This window comes from Rutidosis leptorrhynchoides, chromosome 3, assembly GCF_046630445.1.
Source record: "Rutidosis leptorrhynchoides isolate AG116_Rl617_1_P2 chromosome 3, CSIRO_AGI_Rlap_v1, whole genome shotgun sequence".
Taxonomy (NCBI): domain Eukaryota; kingdom Viridiplantae; phylum Streptophyta; class Magnoliopsida; order Asterales; family Asteraceae; genus Rutidosis; species Rutidosis leptorrhynchoides.
In genome coordinates, this window is record NC_092335.1 from 414,385,064 (window position 1) to 414,407,421 (window position 22,358).

The 22,358-nt window shown below is 34.6% G+C and overlaps 1 protein-coding gene across 1 annotated transcript; it reads right to left on the minus strand.

Annotated features, from left to right (window-relative positions):
- Positions 1 to 1,472: 1,472 nt before the first annotated feature.
- Positions 1,473 to 3,029, minus strand: LOC139897782 (probable purine permease 11). The gene is made up of 2 exons (XM_071880476.1): positions 2,776 to 3,029; positions 1,473 to 2,661 (listed from the first exon to the last, which is right to left on the minus strand). Exons 1-2 carry the CDS (start codon positions 2,813 to 2,815, stop codon positions 1,580 to 1,582), a joined length of 1,122 nt encoding a protein of 373 aa, XP_071736577.1. The 5' UTR covers positions 2,816 to 3,029; the 3' UTR covers positions 1,473 to 1,579.
- Between the last annotated feature and the right edge of the window lie 19,329 nt (positions 3,030 to 22,358).

A 22,358-nucleotide genomic window follows, 5' to 3' on the forward strand; every position in this document is an offset into this window, starting at 1 on the left:
TAGAATTTAAAATGAGGTTCAATTTCGAGGTTTTTGAAAAAAATCAAGAAGAAACAGAGTTACGTGTGGTATTCTTGGATTTCTTTGAGTTAAATTCGATTTAATAGAAGGCTGTAAAGGTGATTGTGATTACTAGAAGTGGTAGTATGTTGAATGCTGTACCAGTCACCTGAATTAATCAATTTAATATAGAAAAGAAAAATGGGTCGATTTGTTATCCCAGATAACACAAAAAAAATAAATAAAGTGAATTGTGAAAGAATTTAACTCGTACGATTTGATGTTGAGGTGTAACAAACTTGAGACAAAAACAAAACCCACTCTCAATCAGATAACGATAGGAATCAAATTCAAAATAGAAATCTTGCTGTTATATCATTAAATAATAAATACATATAATTATAATAATAATTCTATTAATTTTAATAATAATAAATAATAATAATGATATTAATAATAATATTGATTATTGATAAAAATAATATTATGATAATATTATTAATAACAACAATAGTAATAATAATACTAATAATGATATAACAAATTACTTGTAACAAATTTCATATTAAAATTTTATGATACTAATAATACTAATAATAAAAATAATAAAAATAATAATATTGTTAATAATAATAATTATTATTATTATAATAATAATAATAGTATTAATAACAATGATAATATTAATAAATTACATCACTTTTATAATAATAATCATTTATGATAATAATCATGGTAATTTCAATGAATTTAATAATAGTTAGTAGTAATGATAATAATAATTTTATTAATAATACTAGTGATAATACTAGTTATAATATTATTAATGTTAATGTTAATACAACACTTTTTACATATCAAACTTCATATCTAATTGTTATATATAACAATATTACTAATACTGATATTACTATTAATATTCGCAAGCAAGTTTAGTATGTTGATATAATATCTTATTAGCTATGTAATGTTTAATAACTATATTTTATATCCCATGATAACATTTATTGGATATTGAATATTTATATCTTTATATTATCATATAATTATTATCTGTAATCATATGTATACACATATAGATTTATAATAATATCGTGTATATGTTTGTATATATTCATTCTATTTGTATTTAATTATTTTGTTTATTATTTTAAATTTTAAATTCTACATTGATTAAAGTGTATTTTATTAATTCAAAATATTTCTACTTACATATATATTTACACACAGCTGTTCGTGAATCTTCGGGGATGGTCAAAGGTAATTGATTACATGAATATAGTTTTCCAAAACTTTTGAGACTCCACATTACAGACTTTTTGCTTATCGTGTCGATTATAGAATAAGATTAAAGTTTAAATTTGGTCGAAAATTCCCGGGTCATCACAACAAGAAGTTAACAGCTTGACTACTTCAAGGATGAGCCACTTGTTCAAACCCATGTGCATGTATCAGTTAACATGTACCGAGTATATAACAAATAAATCAGAAGGAATAAAGTAATCAATAATAAAATTGATCATAAAAAAACATTACCATACATGGCGAGTTTCTTTCAATATTTCCTCTCAACACGAAACTAAACATTATCAAAACCATTATTAGCACTTACATGTAACCTCGCTTTCATCTTAAGTTTCTGATCATCAAGGTAATGTTGATACACATACGAAACAGAACCCCAAATGGCAAGAAGCAATGCAATTGCTTTCACACCATCCATCTTATCTCCAAAAAATATAACAGCAAGAACAGGAACCACAGGTAACGCTAATGTACTAATCACATTTGAAAACAGAGATGATACTTCAAATATTAACCCCAAAATCCCAACCGAACAAATTTGCCACGCAATTGCTGTCCATAATAGTGTCATTATGTAAGATACTGACCCTTTTTCATAATCATTCATCTCCTTTAATCCGTCCCATTCTCCGCTAGCAAAAAGTCCCACCAATGACCCACAAGCCGCAACAAATGAAGGATATATCTGCATTTCTAGCACAACTCTAAAGTTCTCACTTTTTAGTACTTTTTCAAATGATAGTTGCAAAAAGGAAAGATATAGAGAATAAGCAGCGGATGCACCTAAAGTGCATAAAAACCGGATAATGTATTTCCCTTTTGGGATTTTCGATGAATTATCCGAGTCTGAATTAACTGCAATGAGTGAAGCTGAAATTGTGAGGATAAATAAAGAGTTGATGATTAAAGAGGTGAATTTTTGTGAGTTAAATAAAAATGAGAAGACGGCGTTGAATGCTAATTGCGTTGCACAAAGTAAAGAGTAGGTGGAGACAGGAAGGTATAAGAGACCATATGAATACATCAAGTTATCACCGGTTAATAGTAGGCCGAAAAACAAGTAAAGGAGCAAAAGAGTGGAGATGGGTGGTGGTGATGACGTGGCGGGACTGGTGGAGCGTAGGATGAAAAGTAGGGCGGGTATCAATATTGGGAAGCCGGCAGATTGAACGAAAGTAGCCATCCATTTACTATTCCCACCTTTGTCGTAGTAAAGCTCGCCCAAAAGGGTAGCGGTTGCTTGACCCGCTAACAGAAAAAATATATAGACCGCCACACGCAACCACCACTTGTAGGTTTTGGTTTTTGGAATCTGGATTGGGTTGTTAGAACCTGAGTCGCCATTTCCATCTTTAGCTGCCATGATTTAAGTAATATAAATAGAAAAAAAGTTAGAAGTTATGATGAATTAGAAAATTTTATGGCCTTCACAACGAAGTAAAATAAAGTAAAAGTTATATAGTGACATACCTTTTATTTGCAGTTCCACTTCTTGAACTGTATCTTCCATTAAAAAATTGGTACTTGCATAAAGTTCAGGGACAAAGTTATAGTTTTCAGGATGTCAGATCAGCTATCTGAAATAAAGAAAGTCAAACTTTGCTATATGAGTCAACTCAATTGAAATTCGGTTCATATCCAGCAAAAAAGGTGGACCAAATTGATTATCTAGTGGTTGATGTGGTGGTTGAGCTACGTATGCGTTATCTACAGTTTGACTAATATAAAGGTGGTTCAAATTGATTTGTCATCCTCATTTGAAGCTATATAAGGACCATTCAAGAACCTTCAAAGCAACACGGATATATATCTTATTATCATTTATCTTTATCGGGTCATAAGGCATCTAAAACATATCAATCAATAAATATTACGTAGTAACAATTAACAATAGTTAAAGTTATAATTATAATGGTTCCACGATTATCAACTTTAAGGCATCCAAAATTTCTGGAAGTCTATGTGTATGGACAAATAGGTGTAAGGTCAGTCAAATTGTATATTTTACTAAGTATTATACTGATCTCCATAACTCTTAAGTTTATTAATAACTTCAGTTTTTTAGTTTTGGTAATAAAACAAATGGAAATATGACACACTAGAGTAGATACATATATGTAACACCCCATTGTTATTTAAGATATTACCTTACTATTTATATTGTTAATTGTTAATTAACTTATCAAATGTTAAATAAAGGACTAGACTTGTTAAAAAGGGACTTTGTGTGCAATATTTTAAGGAGGAGGGTTTAAAATGAAAATGTGTCATATTATTTATCTATCTATATAGTCCAATAAACCTCTAAAATGATGACATTATCGATAAGCTAAATTACTCTTTACTTTTTATAATGATGATGTCATAATTATATATTAATTTAATTAAAAAATAATACAAAATCTTTTATAAAAGGAAATATTAATCTCTCCTAAATTGTAATTTTATTTTTCTAAAAAATTTAAAAGGCTTTCATTATTATTAATAATAATTATTATTAAAAATATAAATATAAATATTCAACTTTGAGCGAAATTTATGTTTTTAAAATTAACGACAAGTTTGTTAGTCGAAATCCCTGGTTCCACGGGGCAATAAACTAAATGACTTTAATATTTACATTCACTTAATACCTAAAACATATCATTAAACTATTTCGTTTAAACAAACCCGTATTTCCACGAGTCATTTCACTAGTATACATTATATAAAGCACGTGTCAATATGCTTATGTGTCAGTTTGTTATTAATCCTGCTTATTTGTCATTATCTGACTAATTCCTTATTTTAAACTACTTATCTATATAGTCCAATAAACCTCTAAAATGATGACATTATCGATAAGCTAAATTACCGTTTACTTTTTATAATGATGATGTCATAATTATATATTAATTTAATTAAAAAATAATACAAAATCTTTTATAAAAGGAAATATTAATCTCTCCTAAATTGTAATTTTATTTTTCTAAAAAAATTTAAAAGGCTTTCATTATTATTAATAATTATTATTATTAAAAATATAAATATAAATATTCAACTTTGAGCGAAATTTATGTTTTTAAAATTAACGACAAGTTTCTTAGTCGAAATCTCTGGTTCCACGGGTCAATAAACTAAATGACTTTAACATTTACATTCACTTAATACCTAAAACATATCATTAAACTATTTCGTTTAAACAAACTCGTGTTTCCACGAGTCATTTCACTAGTATGCATTATATAAAGCACGTGTCAATATGCTTATGTGTCAGTTTGTTATTAATCCTGCTTATTTGTCATTATCTGACTAATTCCTTATTTTAAACTACTTATAAATAATGAATATTATTAATTAATATATTTAATTGAAAAATACTAAATATTTTAATCGCAATCCTTGATGTTATTATCTCTTTAATATATCAAATATTAAATACCAAATACTCCGTATATTAACTATCTAAAGGTTACACTGTAAGACCCAAATATTTATTGTACATAATGTATTTATGGTGTACGATGCGTGTATGAAGTTTACGTGTTGCTTGCTCGGACGCCGAAGGAAACTGGACGTTGTCTGAAGTGACAAGGTGTGTATGTATCCTTTCAACCCCAAATAAAGTTTGTGTTGATGTTCCAAAAGCCTTACCATTGGAAAGGAAATCTTATCACGTTTCCAACGATATTTGATTCATCGAAAACGGAGCTACGGTCAAAAAGTTATGGCCAAAACAAGAAACTGAAAACTGACCTGAAGGTTAGAGCGGCGCTCCACCTTTCGGCGCGGCGCGCCGAACCCGTCTGATGCAATTTTCAGCCTTTTTAAAAGGTCTAAATGAAGGGTACTTTGGTCTTTTCACTTGGGGTCGGTTTGGGGTCATCAAAACTGATCCTTTGATCAGTTTGGATCACATTTTCACTCATCAAACACTCTCATCTTCAAACCCTAGAGTGAGAGTAGAGCTTTAGAGAGAGAGAGCTCCAATTGGAGAAGAAGAAGGGTGTTTCGGGTCAAACCTCGGGTATTAAAGTTGTTCTACTCGTCAACGGCATCATTTTGGCGGTATTGGTAAGTTCTAACTCCGAATTTCATCTTAGTAATTTGATATTCAAGTTAGGGTTTGAACTTAAATTGTTAATAAACCCATTCAAACTCTTGAATTGAGTTTGTGGATGTTAGTAATCGGGTTTATTGTTATTGTTGGTGGATTTTGTGTTGGTGAACTAATTGGCCATGGTTAGGACTTGTAATTGGGTTTAATCACTAGGTTTAGTGATTATGGAAGTATTGGAACCCATTTAGGGTTATTTGGTTGACTAATTTTGACTATGGGTCAAAATTAGGGTTTGGTGACGGTTATGACCCAATTGTCGATTTAATAAGGTTTATAAACTTAAAATGGATTAAGTTGAAGCATAGAACCGAGTTAAATATGTTTTGGTGTCAAAACTTGCTAATGGCGTGATATTGACTTCTTATGGGTCAAATTAGGGTTTAAGTGTCTTTTTGGGCAAGATAGGTGTTTAACACCTATGATCGGGTTTAATTAGCGTATTAAGACCATTTTCACTTGTGTTAGTGATTATTGGTTAATTTTGGGCGCGGTTTGTACTTGGAAGTGCATTTGGGTCGAAATTACACTAAGTGTCATATGGGTTGGTTTGTAAGTCAACCCTAATCGTGTTATTGTATTTGTGATAATGGAATAGGTACTTTCCATTGGCGCGTGGCAGTTTATTTGGAAGCATTCATCAAGGCGACAAGGTGAGTGTTAATATCCTATGTGCATATATATGTGTAGGATGGGTGCGGGTCGGGTTGAAGTGTTTCTTGGTTATAGAGCTCACTTTACATATAGGTGGATTTGATGGACTTGTGTATAGGTCCAATTGGCACGGTTGTGCGTTTTGGTTGGCCACCTTTGGCGGGGTACACAATTTGTGTGTACATTATCACACGCGGTATGATGTGGATTATATAACCCCAATGGCGAAGGGTTAATATTGTGATGCGGACTTAGATATAACCCCAATGGCGAAGGGTAGTATTGTGAGTGGAATAATTATACGTATGTGTATATGGCGTATTTATTTGTGAATGTTATGGTATGAACCATCGAGCCGGTAGTGCCATAATGTGTGTGTGTGATAGGATGTGAACCACGAGCCGGTAGCATCGAGTGTGAACCACGAGCCGGTAGCACTATAAAATAATTGATGTGAACCACGAGCCGGTAGCATCGAGTGTGAACCACGAGCCGGTAGCACTATAAAATAATTGATGTGAACCACGAGCCGGTAGCATCGAGTGTGAACCACGAGCCGGTAGCACTATAAAAGAGTATGACTCAATTGCGTATGGTGTGAACCACGAGCCGGTAGCACCATAGCGTTATGGTTAACCTTGGGAGTTTTACGCGTTGTTATATATATATTGTATACGTATAATGTTGTATTGACGTGATGTAGCTAACCTTCTGGTTGTAGCTTATTGGCATTGTTCGCAACGTTGTTTGTGAACTTACTATATTGTTGGTGTTGTTAGCTTGTGCTTAGTGAACGTACGGTATGCTAGGTTTAGCTTGCCTTATACTTGGATGCTTCGGTATGCGCTATTTGATTATTATTGTGGCGTGTCCATTTTATACATATATATGTATGTAGTATATTTTCACTCACTAAGCGTTAGCTTACCCTCTCGTTGTTGACTTTTTATAGATTGCATGGATGCGGAGGCTCGGGTAAGCGGGGACTAGTGGATTCGCGTAGTTGCTTTAGAAGGCTTGCTTTTGGATTGATTAGGATTGGGTAGCGTATCCCCAATCGCCATGCTCGACCTTAATTTTGTATTACAAATCATGTGGTTGAAAACTTGTATTTTCGTACGAAAGTCGTAAAACGGCCAATGTGGGCCCGGTCTTCGTAAAACTAATTTTATTAATGGAACGTGTTAGTTCTACATATATTAATGTATGGTTAAAAGCGTTTTGTCTAAATACGTCGGGAAGTGGTCAAACATTTTCGCATTTCATGACTTTTTGGACAGGCCACTTTGGCGCGCCGCGCGGCCATATGGCGCGCCGCGCCATGTGCTGTACCAGCAAAATATTTTTTTTTTTCTGCGTTATTGGTTGGTTAACGGGTTGGGTTGTTACAAGTGGTATCAGAGCATGGTCTAAGGGATTTAGGTGACTTGAGATAGGTGCCTAGACTTAGACTTGTGTGTGTGCTTAATTGTTGCGGGACTTGTAGGAGTACGGGTCGGAATGGGTTTGGTTAGTGCCTTGGCTATAGGTTGACTAACGTTTATATTAGTAATGCGGATATTATTAATATGTTGTTGTGTTGTGATAATAATTCTCGCGTGTGTTTATATCGCGTAGGATTTTGTTTGTGCTTTGTTTATGTTGCGGTTGCATATATCATCGAGCGGGGCGGTCGTTGTACTAACGAGCCGATACGGCGTGTATTCGTAATAAGGACTTGCAAACCTTATTACGGGTGCAAATCGTGTCTAGCAAGTGATGTACGACGAGTGTTTAGCAAGATGGGACGGTGTTGTGCGTGTGATTTATACGTTCGTGATCTAATCGTTTGCATTCCTTAGAATGAAAATGGAAGATGGATGCGGAACGAGTGAGCCTATTCATGAAGGGAAGGGTGGGTTAACGTTAAAGATTGAGGCCGTGTTTGAACAATATGTCTCGGTTTTCACCGGCAAAGTTAGAGAGGTAACCAAGGAGTTGGTCGAAGGACAAATGACGGAAATGGTCCGAGACCAAGTGACTAATGTAGTAAAGGAAGAGTTTGGAAAGAGGTTTCCCAAACCTCGAGGTAGTGATGATGAAGATGTACTTGCAAGGTTAGGATTACATGGTGCTTAGACATTTTGGTTGGTATCGGGTCGTTAAGCTCGTTCGAGTGAGACCCTTAAGGTCTCAATTGTGTTGTGCATGTTATTGATATGGGTGACGTTCCTAATGGAAGTACCCTATGGTGACTTTGGATTGTCGGGCGAAGGGCGTAAGACTTGGCGTAACCAAGCATTCCTTAGTATTTGGGAAATGTTTCTACCAAGCCATGGAAATGAGTTTTGGTGTTCGGATGTTAGAGCATGTTCGCTCTCGTGTTGAAGTTGATGAACCATGAGATTCGACGGGTGGGATGAAACCCGAGAAATCGAGTGTTTTGGATCTCGATGTATGTTGGTAAAGGATTCTACGTGACGCGACATTAGGTGCCTCTTTTATACCTACTAGCGTGGTGTTCGACTCCGATTGTGTTGCGGTTACATTGTACTTAGGGTACCGAAGTGAAACCCTTAGGTTCATGAGTGATCGGGTGAAATTCGACAAACTAAAGCAATTGGATGATTGCGAGTGTATAGTTCGTGTAATTTGTGGTACACTTTTCGTTCGAAATGTTCAAGGATAGGTTAGGATCCTTGGTATGCTCAAAATTGGAACAAGACATGGTGATGGGCCGTGCGAACCCAATTATTGGTAAAGTCTACCTTTGGTAGCATTGTACGGGTGTACGAGATGCGGTTATGGAACGTAATTCCAAGTGGAGGAGTTACACTCCCGCACGAGGAGGATTTAGTGTGAGATTTCGGACAATGTTTTTGTAAACCGAAACTTGTGTCGGGACCTAGATTGGGTCGATTTGTGGTAGAGTACAATTTCGAATAAATTGTGCTTATGGTTTGGATTTGAATCATCACCGAGGTGGTAACGTGGTAAATCTCGTTGAGAGATAATGGACGTGTTTGGCGAGCAAGGTGAAATCCTCCGGTTAAGGGAGGTGTGTGTCGGGTTCTCTTGTGGAGAATTATTGTTTGGTACCTATGTTTGGTATAGGTGGTTCTTGCTCGATTATGGTATGGTTGTTTGATGAAGCATGATCTTTAGGGTCCGCTGACTTCATCATGGGAATACGTGATTGGTGGAGCATGACTTTCGGGGTCCGCTGACTTCATCATGAGCGTGGTGTTATATCGGTGAAGCATGATCTTCGGGTCCGCTGACTTCATCCGGTGTTGAGATTGGTGGAGTATGACCTTTGGGCTCCGCTGACTTCATCAAGGGAGTAGTGTTATGTCGGTATGGTGTAATGCTATCGGGAAATGCGAGTACCGGTGGGAAATGCGAGTACCATTCCTATGTTGAGATTGTGAATCGCGTGTGGTTTCGGATTCACGATGACGCGTGTAGTTTCGGTCATCTTAACTAAATGAATCTCGTGTAGTTCGGATTCATGGTGACTCGTGTAGTTCGGTCATCTTATTGAGGTAGTAATCTCGTGTGGTTTCGGATTACTAAGGCTCGTGTAGTTCGGCCAACCTCGATGTTGTGGAAGTGAATCTCGTGTAGTTCGGATTCACAAATGACTCGTGTGGTTTCGGTCATTGTATTGTGGAAGTGAATCTCGTGTAGTTCGGATTCACAAATGACTCGTGTAGTTCGGTCATTCCTCCGGGATAGTGACTCTCGTGTAGTTCGGATTCACTATGGCGCGTGTAGTTCGGCCATTCTCGATTGTTGTTGTGGTGAAGGTAGTGAGTCGCGTGTAGTTCGGATTCACTAGGGCGCGTGTGTTTTCGGCCAGCCTTCGTGTCGTGTGATCTATTGGTTGTTCGATACACCAATGGTAGGGTCGTAAGGACCATGTTTCGGGAACTATCGGTCATTTTATACGTCGATGGTGGGGTCGTGAGGACCATGTTGTGGGATTAGTGAGGCGATAGCCGTGTTTCGCTCACATGTTTGTTACGGGTGTGACGATGGTTGATTTCGTACACCTTGGGTTTTGCGTTTCCATAGTCGTTTTGGGCGCTATCGGTTCTAGCCGTTGGATTATGATGTTACGGTAGTTGTGTATTGGTCGTATGGCGCACTACGAGGGATGTTTAGTGATTGGTGTAATCCGTAAGGGTTCGTTTGGTTCGGTCTTCATCGTTTCGGGTTGTTGACCTTAGGTCGATATTTGGTTGTTTTTAGCATTTTACTTGGAAAGGGTACACTATAGGGTTGATATCTCGGTACGAGATCGGTTGAGTTTTTCCCGATATGGGAAATTGAGCAGGTTTTAGTGCTCGGATTGTGGTTTTGATAAATCACGGTTGACGATTTTAGTTGTTAAAAGTGATCCATTGGGAAGAATTGTCTAGGAAAGTTCGTATTGGGACTTGAGTGAGGATCGTTAAGTAGGTCCGGATTGGTTAAGTGGAGAAGATCACGAGGACGTGATCGAGTTTAAGTAGGGGAGAGTTGTAAGACCCAAATATTTATTGTACATAATGTATTTATGGTGTACGATGCGTGTATGAAGTTTACGTGTTGCTTGCTCGGACGCCGAAGGAAACTGGACGTTGTCTGAAGTGACAAGGTGTGTATGTATCCTTTCAACCCTAAATAAAGTTTGTGTTGATGTTCCAAAGCCTTACCATTGGAAAGGAAATCTTATCACGTTTCCAACGATATTTGATTCATCGAAAACGGAGCTACGGTCAAAAAGTTATGGCCAAAACAAGAAACTGAAAACTGACCTGAAGGTTAGAGCGGCGCTCCACCTTTCGGCGCGGCGCGCCGAACCCGTCTGATGCAATTTTCAGCCTTTTTAAAAGGTCTAAATGAAGGGTACTTTGGTCTTTTCACTTGGGGTCGGTTTGGGGTCATCAAAACTGATCCTTTGATCAGTTTGGATCACATTTTCACTCATCAAACACTCTCATCTTCAAACCCTAGAGTGAGAGTAGAGCTTTAGAGAGAGAGAGCTCCAATTGGAGAAGAAGAAGGGTGTTTCGGGTCAAACCTCGGGTATTAAAGTTGTTCTACTCGTCAACGGCATCATTTTGGCGGTATTGGTAAGTTCTAACTCCGAATTTCATCTTAGTGATTTGATATTCAAGTTAGGGTTTGAACTTAAATTGTTAATAAACCCATTCAAACTCTTGAATTGAGTTTGTGGATGCTAGTAATCGGGTTTATTGTTATTGTTGATGGATTTTGTGTTGGTGAACTAATTGGCCATGGTTAGGACTTGTAATTGGGTTTAATCACTAGGTTTAGTGATTATGGAAGTATTGGAACCCATTTAGGGTTATTTGGTTGACTAATTTTGACTATGGGTCAAAATTAGGGTTTGGTGACGGTTATGACCCAATTGTCGATTTAATAAGGTTTATAAACTTAAAATGGATTAAGTTGAAGCATAGAACCGAGTTAAATATGTTTTGGTGTCAAAACTTGCTAATGGCGTGATATTGACTTCTTATGGGTCAAATTAGGGTTTAAGTGTCTTTTTGGGCAAGATAGGTGTTTAACACCTATGATCGGGTTTAATTAGCGTATTAAGACCATTTTCACTTGTGTTAGTGATTATTGGTTAATTTTGGGCGCGGTTTGTACTTGGAAGTGCATTTGGGTCGAAATTGCACTAAGTGTCATATGGGTTGGTTTGTAAGTCAACCCTAAGCGTGTTATTGTATTTGTGATAATGGAATAGGTACTTTCCATTGGCGCGTGGCGGTTTATTTGGAAGCATTCATCAAGGCGACAAGGTGAGTGTTAATATCCTATGTGCATATGTATGTGTAGGATGGGTGCGGGTCGGGTTGAAGTGTTTCTTGGTTATAGAGCTCACTTTACATATAGGTGGATTTGATGGACTTGTGTATAGGTCCAATTGGCACGGTTGTGCGTTTTGGTTGGCCACCTTTGGCGGGGTACACAATTTGTGTGTACATTATCACACGCGGTATGATGTGGATTATATAACCCCAATGGCGAAGGGTTAATATTGTGATGCGGACTTAGATATAACCCCAATGGCGAAGGGTAGTATTGTGAGTGGAATAATTATACGTATGTGTATATGGCGTATTTATTTGTGAATGTTATGGTATGAACCATCGACCGGTAGTGCCATAATGTGTGTGTGTGATAGGATGTGAACCACGAGCCGGTAGCATCGAGTGTGAACCACGAGCCGGTAGCACTATAAAATAATTGATGTGAACCACGAGCCGGTAGCATCGAGTGTGAACCACGAGCCGGTAGCACTATAAAATAATTGATGTGAACCACGAGCCGGTAGCATCGAGTGTGAACCACGAGCCGGTAGCACTATAAAAGAGTATGACTCAATTGCGTATGGTGTGAACCACGAGCCGGTAGCACCATACCGTTATGGTTAACCTTGGGATTTTTACGCGTTGTTATATATATATTGTATACGTATAATGTTGTATTGACGTGATGTAGCTAACTTTCTGGTTGTAGATTATTGGCATTGTTCGCAACGTTGTTTGCGAACTTACTATATTGTTGGTGTTGTTAGCTTGTGCTTAGGGAACGTACGGTATGCTAGGTTTAGCTTGCCTTATACTTGGATGCTTCGGTATGCGCTATTTGATTATTATTGTGGCGTGTCCATTTTATACATATATATGTATGTAGTATATTTTCACTCACTAAGCGTTAGCTTACCCTCTCGTTGTTGACTTTTTATAGATTGCATGGATGCGGAGGCTCGGGTAAGCGGGGACTAGTGGACTCGCGTAGTTGCTTTAGAAGGCTTGCTTTTGGATTGATTAGGATTGGGTAGCGTATCCCCAATCGCCATGCTCGACCTTAATTTTGTATTACAAATCATGTGGTTGAAAACTTGTATTTTCGTACGAAAGTCGTAAAACGGTCAATGTGGGCCCGGTCTTCGTAAAACTAATTTTATTAATGGAACGTGTTAGTTCTACATATATTAATGTATGGTTAAAAGCGTTTTGTCTAAATACGTCGGGAAGTGGTCAAACATTTTCGCATTTCATGACTTTTTGGACAGACCACTTTGGCGCGCCGCGCGACCATATGGCGCGCCGCGCCATGTGCTGTACCAGCAAAAATTTTTTTTTCTGCGTTATTGGTTGGTTAACGGGTTGGGTTGTTACATACACAAATCTTTAATCTAAAAAATAATAAATATATTTAATTAATAATTATACTAAATATGTTATACTCTCCGATTAATAAGTTTAGGTATCTTCGTATCGGTGTATCGCAATCAATGAACTTTTTAAATAATATATTTAGTACTTAAATACTAAATATTACTATATATATTTAATTTAATATATAATACTATATATTAATTAAATCTTATAAGATGTGTCTAAAATCCGCTTCCTATATATAATAAAAACGATTAAGATATCATAAAATTTAATAATTATTTTTCTCTTAAATTAAAAATACCATGCAAAGCACGTGCTTTTCCACGAGTCTTCCACGGGCTCTTCCGTAATGGCTTTTCCGTAGAGGGTTATGTTTTCAATGTTCTAATTATAGTACTAACCCGTCGCATAATAAGTGTCATGTTTTGAATTTCCAAAATCTTTATTCTCAACTTTGACTTAAAATATATTTATTTGTATTACATAATATTTGATGAAATTTATATGCATGAATTGATTTTTTTAATGTACTTTTTATTGGTATGAGTCTCACCAACTATTATATAATGCAAATAAATCTATTTGAGGTCAAAGGTGGAAAGAAAAGACTCTGAAAAGTTAAAACAGAACAATTATTGGAATGGGAGCGTATATATTTGATCGATAACATCTGTAACTGTCGTCAATACTAATGATTTTAAAAACTATTATTTACAGTTTCCGTTTAAGGAACGGGTTCATAAAACTAGTATATATTACAAATCTAGTACGGCTCTCCAATTTAAGTCATTTGCTGAAATTAGAACAGAACGTGAGAGAGAGAGAGAGAGAGAGAGAGAGAGAGAGAGAGAGAGAGAGAGAGAGAGAGAGAGAGAGGGGCGATTTTGGGAGACTAAACTAAAAATTTTGAATCTGCTTCATGCAATTTGATCCTAGGGTGTTATCCATCACCTAATTACTTGCTAGTACGATTGAAGTTTTAGATTCATGATATCTTCTTCATTCTCATAGTAAATTTGGGGATTTTGTAACCCTAAATTAAGGTACGAATATTTAAGACTTAAATTCGAGGTTTATATGTTTTGATGATGTTGTTGTGGACTTAAATGGAGTTTTCAAGTTCACATAAACACTAAATCCGAATTTGATAAGTTAGGGTTTCTGTGTAAATCTTAGGAAATGATTAACTTTGTATAAGATGAAACTTGTAAGTAAATGTTCAGTAGGTTAAACCTTAAAATTTGATTTTGGTCATGTCGACTAAGAGACGTTATGAAAGTAAGTTATTAATTGGTGATTTTGTGTTTGAGTTGAGAAGATTTATGTAAATAAGTCTTTGAATTTGTTAAAGAGTGTCAAAATTGTGTTTTGTGGGTTTAAGAGATACACCATAGGTTTGGTTGACCTTGTTTGATCAAAGGTGATAGAAATGTGATAAATTGTATTTACATGTTTATTGCTAGGTGACTTTGTTTAAGAAATGTTGTTGCTTGATTTACTTGGATTATTTCTCGTAGGATTATTGCTTGAAATTGAGGTGAGTTCAACTTGTGCAAGTATATGTATATATGTGTTTGTGTATGTGCAGGTGGTTATCACCCGTTGTGGTGACTGGTGAGGGGTTCTTCGTCCTTCATGATCGATGATATCGTGTAAAAAGTCATGTTTTTACTAACAATATCCACTTGTATTCTACATGTTTTCAAGCAAAATAGTTCATTAAACGCACTAATCCACTAATTCTATCTATATATCTAAAAGACATAGCCAAAGTGAACATTAAACCTCACAAATTTCTCAAACTATCCCCCAATCTTTTACTTACCTACATTTTAGCCTCAAAATATATAATCGTTAACTTTATGGTTTTTATAAGCTTACCACATACTTTTAACATTTTATACTTTAACCATTAAACTGCTCACTCATTATAAATCGACCACACACTTTATATACTACCTAATAGACAAAAAACGATTAATTGTCACCAGGGGCGCTTTCGTCCTTTCACTTTTTTTCCATTTTCCACTTTTTTTTTTAAAAAAAAAAGGTCCCATAGTTTGTTCAAATATTAAAATCGACCCTCAAACAGAGGGAATAGTGTAAAATACTCATTGTCATAAAAAAAATTTAAATAAACTCCACCCAAATATTCAACGGGCCATATCTTCTCGCTCGCAACGAGTTAAATTTTTCTGACACCATCGTTAAACTCGAAATAATTTTACGAGCACACTGTCACTAACTGTACGCAATACAGATGTTTTTTAAAAAACGCTAAATATTTGAGGTACTTTTCATACACGTCGATTTTGCGTTAAATTTTTAAAAATCGACAATTTCATAGTGAAACGCGGAGATGTGTATATATTGTTAATTTAAAATAACATTTAAATCTTTCACGGATTATACCTTTTAGTTCGACTCGAGTTGCGCTTCAACGATATCATCGTTAGCCACGAAATAATTTTACAAACTAAACGCAATATAATACATTGAAAACCGAACCCCGGCGCGAAGCGAGGGTTAGAACACTAGTTATATCTATATATATATCTAAATAGTAAAGGGCAAGTGAATAGGAAACTTTAGAACCTTTACAAACTTGCCCCAAACTTTTTAATTCTTATAACTCAACCACATTCTCTATAAGAGTTAATTTCATAGTTATTACAAACTTACCCCAAACTTTTCACATTTCTTAATTTACCCATAAAACTTCTCATTCATTATAAATCACCCAATTTTTTTTTTTTACTATCTACTAACTATAATTCATTATTATTATTATTATTATTATTATTATTATTATTATTATTATTATTATTATTATTATTATTATTATTATTATTATTATTATTATTATTATTAAATCAATCACATAATTTTTCACTTTATTATTGTTTAACTTTTTTTCTTATTATAAATTAACTACGTACCTCATTTTTTAATAACTGTTCTAATGTTATTATATATATATATATATATATATATATATATATATATATATATATATATATACACACACACACACACACATATTAATATATAAATAGTTTGTATCAATCGTTGATGTACGTCTCACTTTATTGATTGAACATTTGGATCTTTTCTCTCGACAAAACGAAAAGTAAAACAAAAAATGATAAATAATTACTTTCACGCTTATTACAAATCAATCAAATAACTATTTTTGGTCCTTCCTCGACAAAACGGAAAAAAATTGATAAATAATTACTTTCTCAATAATTATCTATGTAATTAATGTTAATCAAGGGTGAAGAACCGGCGCAAAGCCAGGTCGCCCAACTAGTTTTTGCTAAAAAGACTTTAAAAGCTTACTTTACAGAAAAGCTGTAAAAAGAGCCTAAATTAGGGTTTTCTAACCCTAACTTCAGAGAACCGACCTAGCAGACCATCACAAGAGCTCAAGATCACTAACCAGAGACGTCATCACTTATTCAAGACATGTATATGATGATATCAAGAACCTAGAAGCCCATCTAATTCATATACAAAGATTAAGAGGTTTCAAGACTTACACATACTGAAAAACACACACTAAACCCTAATCTCACAAAACTTCAAATACAACCACAAGGAACATCCAGAGATGATTCAGGGGATAGTGTCGTAGTCTAAGGAACCTTAAGAAAGAGCCTCTGTTGAAATTCAAGCCAAAAAGTATACCGGTGCTTAAATGATGAACAATCAGGAATCCGTATACGACAAACACGAAGTGCAAGATCATCAACTGACCCAGTTACTCAACTGGCGACCCAGTTAACAAAAAATGGCGACCCAGTTACTCGATTGGCGGCCCAGTTCTCCTATAAAATGAGGCTTCAAACGTTCAGTTTATTCATTTAGAAAACTCAGAGCTCTATATATATATATATATATATATATATATATATATATATATATATATATATATATATATATATATATATATATATATATATATATCCATTTTTCACCCTTCTTTCTCTCTCACAACATAATTCTGCAAGCTTAGGCTAGTTTAGTATAAATTAATGTGAGTCTTGTAACCTCCTAAGAAACTGTATATACTTCTCAAAGAAAAAGTTGGAGCTGGGTCTTATGTAATATTTGTCTATAAATAATACATAAGTGAATCACGGTGATAGCAAGCATTGCAAAGATCGTCTTTAATCACTTGTAAGCTATTCTATTACTACGTTTATTTTATATTACGGTAATTAGACTTTATAATCATATAATTGTTATATATGTGTTATTATAATAATTATTAATATATATTGATATCGTAATACATATAAACACTATCCCGTAATATTCATTATTGAATATTACATATATATATCTATTAAATAATAAAATTATTAATATATCTTTTAAAGTAAGAACTATAAACTTAAAAAATTATCATAAACTATTTTATACACTTAACGTTAATCAACTAAAATTCTGGTTCACGATTACCCTTTCCAACTGTTTGTGATGGTTAACGGTTTACTTAAACTTAAAATGACAAAAATCATATTAAACGTGTTAATTATCTTGGTTAACATCTCAGGGGAGTTTGAAGTAATTATATTTATATAATTACAGAAGGATCTGGTTGGCCGTATTGGTTGAGACAAACAGCTTGATAGTAAATGAGGTCTTTTAGTTGTGTATAAATATAACTAAACAGTTCAAGACATGGTACTCGATTTTCTTTCACCGTCTAAACCAAAGAACTTGTTACTAAAAAGGCGTTAAGTATATTTAAATAGTTCGTATGTCTTCCAAAACCATTTACTAAACATTGTTGTTAAGAAAAACTGTAATTAAACGGGCTCCATCTTATTCAATTAGCCTAAGATAAGGTCGTTGTGTGGTGTCGGGGACATGTAAGTTACTCTATAGTCAGAATCACCCTTTGATTAAAGATACCAATGACATCCTTAATTAAAAATGGACCAATTAGGGAGGGCTTTAAGTTCATAATAAATATAATTCATCTCTAATAGTATCAAATAAAACTTATAAAAGATATACACTATAAATGTTTAATAGATATACCTATCCCTAGCTATATATATATATATATATATATATATATATATATATATATATATATATATATATATATATATATATATATATATATATATATATATATATATATATATATGTGTGTGTGTGTGTGTGTGTGTGTGTGTGTGTGTAAGTAACTAGAGGGGGTGAATAGTTACTTAATGGTTTCTTAAAACTATTTCGTAATCTTTAGCTATTAAAATATAAGTTTTAAGTGCGGAAGTGTTCGTGTTTGTTAATGCAAGTATGTAAAGAATGTAAGTGCACAAACACGAGGATTTATAGTGGTTCGGGAGGATGTTAACTAATCCTCCTTAATCCACTCCTCAATTTTAAGAATTTAGATTTTTCTTCACTATGATACCCCAAACCCGGTGGAGTGTCCTGATACAACACTAGCTCCTCGATAAGCCGCTACTTATGAACCCTTACGTCCCTTTGAAGAATTCACAAACACCAAACACTCTTACTACAAGATCCTAATGCTCTAGCCTAGTGAAATCACAACTACCTTCAACACCCCTTTAAGAAGATAGCTCACAAGTAAACTTATAGCTAAGTTTACAATCACTCATAGTTCTTTAATAGGTCACACCAACTTAATTTCCAATAGAATTGATCAACTTCCTAAATCTCTTTAAGGAAGTTGAATCATTAAGCAAGATGGTGTTTCCTATCATAAGAACTATCTAACTTCCTTGACCCCCTAAGGAAGTGTCTTACAAAGTAAACTTAAAGATACAAATGATAAGTATAAAGTTTACATTTTAATTCTACTTAGTGTAAGTAGAATCTCTCTTTCTCTCTTATAATCTCTCCATAAATATGTGCTTGAGGCTTGGGAGATTAGTAGGTATGTATTTGAAAGAATGTTGGAAAGAGGTAGTCTTCTAGTTTGGCAAAGTGGTGTATTTATATTCCAAGAAAATATTGACAGGCAAAACTGCGGTCGATCCACGGTGTACCTTGCAGGTGACCTTGCTCCACGGTCAGCTCCACGGTCAGCCATGCTTCGACCTTGCTCCTACCGGACAGCTTTTCAATATATCCGTTGTAGCTCATTTTTCTTTGAATTTTTGGCTTATTTACCCAATGTAGAGCCTACAAAAGATGCTTAATACACCTAGAAGTTAACTCCATTACCCCTTTGAACTTGGACATACATATGGAGGTTGACATGTGCTAACTAAAGAGGAAAGTCTAATGTCCTTGACCATTGTCATTGATTTCCTAATAAGGTAAATGCAGATTTTTGTCCCTTGACAAACCACTAGCATCCAAACTTTATTCCCCAAATCTTCAAACCTTTGTCTTCATCTTTTATGGAAGTATCTTGCCCATTAGAACCTTGTTACAACTCCATTGAACTAGTTTGAGAACACTTTGACTAGTTGCACTAATCACAAAGATACATCACTACATTCCAAACCTCATACACATGTCTTCACCAACTTGTCTTTTCTTTGATGGAAGTGTCTTGCTCTTTGGAACATTGTTACATCTCAAATAAACTAGTTTGAATCTAGTTGAAACTTAATGATCCTTGTTACAATGTTGACTAGCTTGAACTAATTACATTTGCATACATACAATGGTACTTAAAACTAATGAGAGAGCACCTCTTTAATTGGGACTTTAACGACCATTATTAGTATGTGTTAATGACATTATGTAATAGGATAAAAGGATATAACACTTCCGTGTTTAATCTTAATTTGGCTTAAAATGTCATTAAGATGTCATTAGATGTAATTAGTAGAAATTAACATCTTTTGGTTCAAAACTCTTTTGAGATCAAAGAGGGCAACTATTATAAGTATGTTTAAAAAGGTTTTGTAAATTATAGATGCCTCAAAGTAGTCAAACTTTATTTGGTTGAATTTGGTTACAGAGAAAACTACGGTCGAACTGCAGTCAGCCGTGAGGTTAGCCGTAGATTGACAGTTTTAGAAAAAGGTGCAATCGTTGGTACATGGCATCCACGGCAGAGTCACGGTCGATCGTGGTGCAGCCGCATAGCAAATTTACCAAGTTTAATTATTTATGTATTGATCTTTTTCTAGAGATAGTGTAGGCTTATGAACTCATGTCGTCTTACATATGATTAAGCACTTATCTCTTTTGTGTCATCATCAAAACAAAGTGATTAACTTTTGAATATTATGATTGGAATCTTAACCAACATTCTCCCCCTTTTTGATGATGACAAACAGATGAGTAAGTGTTTTAACTATGTAAGCTGACATAAGTGTTAACATCACTTACCATACACTTTCTCCCCTTTTTGTCGAAGCAAAAAGGTTAGCTCCCCCTGGAACTAAGCGCACCCTAGAGTAATGCTCCCCTTGAATCATACATGGTTGAAGATAGTATGGCTCCCCTTGAACCGTACACATTTATAAGACTAAGAAAGGAATGATAGGAACTCAACGAGCTAGATAAACTTTCAATCAAGGGTTAGTGCACACGCATAATAATATATAGAAAGCATAAGAATTATTGTGTGTCATACATAACTAAGATAGTGGAGCGAGCACTTTGATCAATATATGTGATCGTTAGATAGCATGTAAGATCAAAAGTGCGTATAAACCACCACATATCAAAGTTAATGAATAGTATAGCATGAATGTGCGATATAACATGTAGTGAGCAAAAGACGCAACACTATCATAAAGTACCAACATTACTCTACTAGTTCTACCAATTTCATGCATGTATAGAAACAAGTAGGTTTAAGCAAGCATGTAGAACCATATAGCATAGCATGGTATACATATTGCACATAGCATAATGTGGAGACATAAGTGAGAGTAGCATGCAAAAGCTAATATACATGAGATCAATTTTTAAGCAAATAATCATGCATAACAATCATATTTATAAGCTTAGATGCTAGAGCATGTATGAAAGAAAGTAGGTTCAAACAAGCATGTTAAAATACAAGCATAACATAGCATGGCAAACAAGTAAGAGTAGCACACGTAATCATATCATGCAACACTATAGATACTATCATAGTAGTTTCAACAAGCATGTAAAGACACAGTCATGGCATATATATTGCACATATCATAAGCATAGCATGTTGAATACATATTGTACATAATATAGGCATAGCATGTAAGAACACAAGTAAGAGTAGCATGCTGAAGCTAATATACGTAATCATGCATAACGATCTAAATTATATATAAGCTTAAAACATGCATGAGGCGCATCTATTCAACATTATGAGCATACTAGTCGAAGCACGTCAAGTAATAGTGATCCATAACATATATATGATACGTCTAAACATTATCATTGAATTGGTGTTCATGTAATCACTTATTAGGTTGACTAGTCCAATTTTAGCAAGAGGATGCACACATATATGAGTTTCGGAAGAAGTGGTACCTTAATCGAGGAACATTTGTTTCATCTATAAGCCTTGAGCACATGATATTTCAATTGCTATATAGTAGCTACAAGTGTTTGTTCCTTTGAGAGCCAAGAGGTTATGCATAAACCAACTAATACACATACACCATTCTTCTAAATAGTAGCTATCCATCATTATCCGAATCTCCAACGCACATGATATTCATGATGTATAGAACCCTTTAGATTTCTCTAAAGATCCTTTTAATGGCTCAAAAGTGTGACATATTTGGACTTTCCTTTGCTTGGGTGATGAGCATAACAGTGCGTTTGAAGTCTCACAAGCATTGTTAGAAATATATGCATACATAGAACTTAAGAATAATTGTAGTAAGCATATATCACATCAAAACAAGCAATCATGCATAATAAGCTCAATTAGAATTCACGTAACAATCATGCATAGTAAGCAAGTAATCATGATAATCAAATAGAGGCATGTTCCATAGCATGAATTTTGATGAGCATATTCATACCCTAAATAACTAGACCGGGAAGGCATTTAACTCGCAATTCATATCAAAATACGATATACGTTAAATCACTACTTAATTAGTTATCTTTTCAAATATAGCCCCATAGTGCACTTAAGTGATAGAGTGTAACAAGCAATTACAGAATTCATGGCA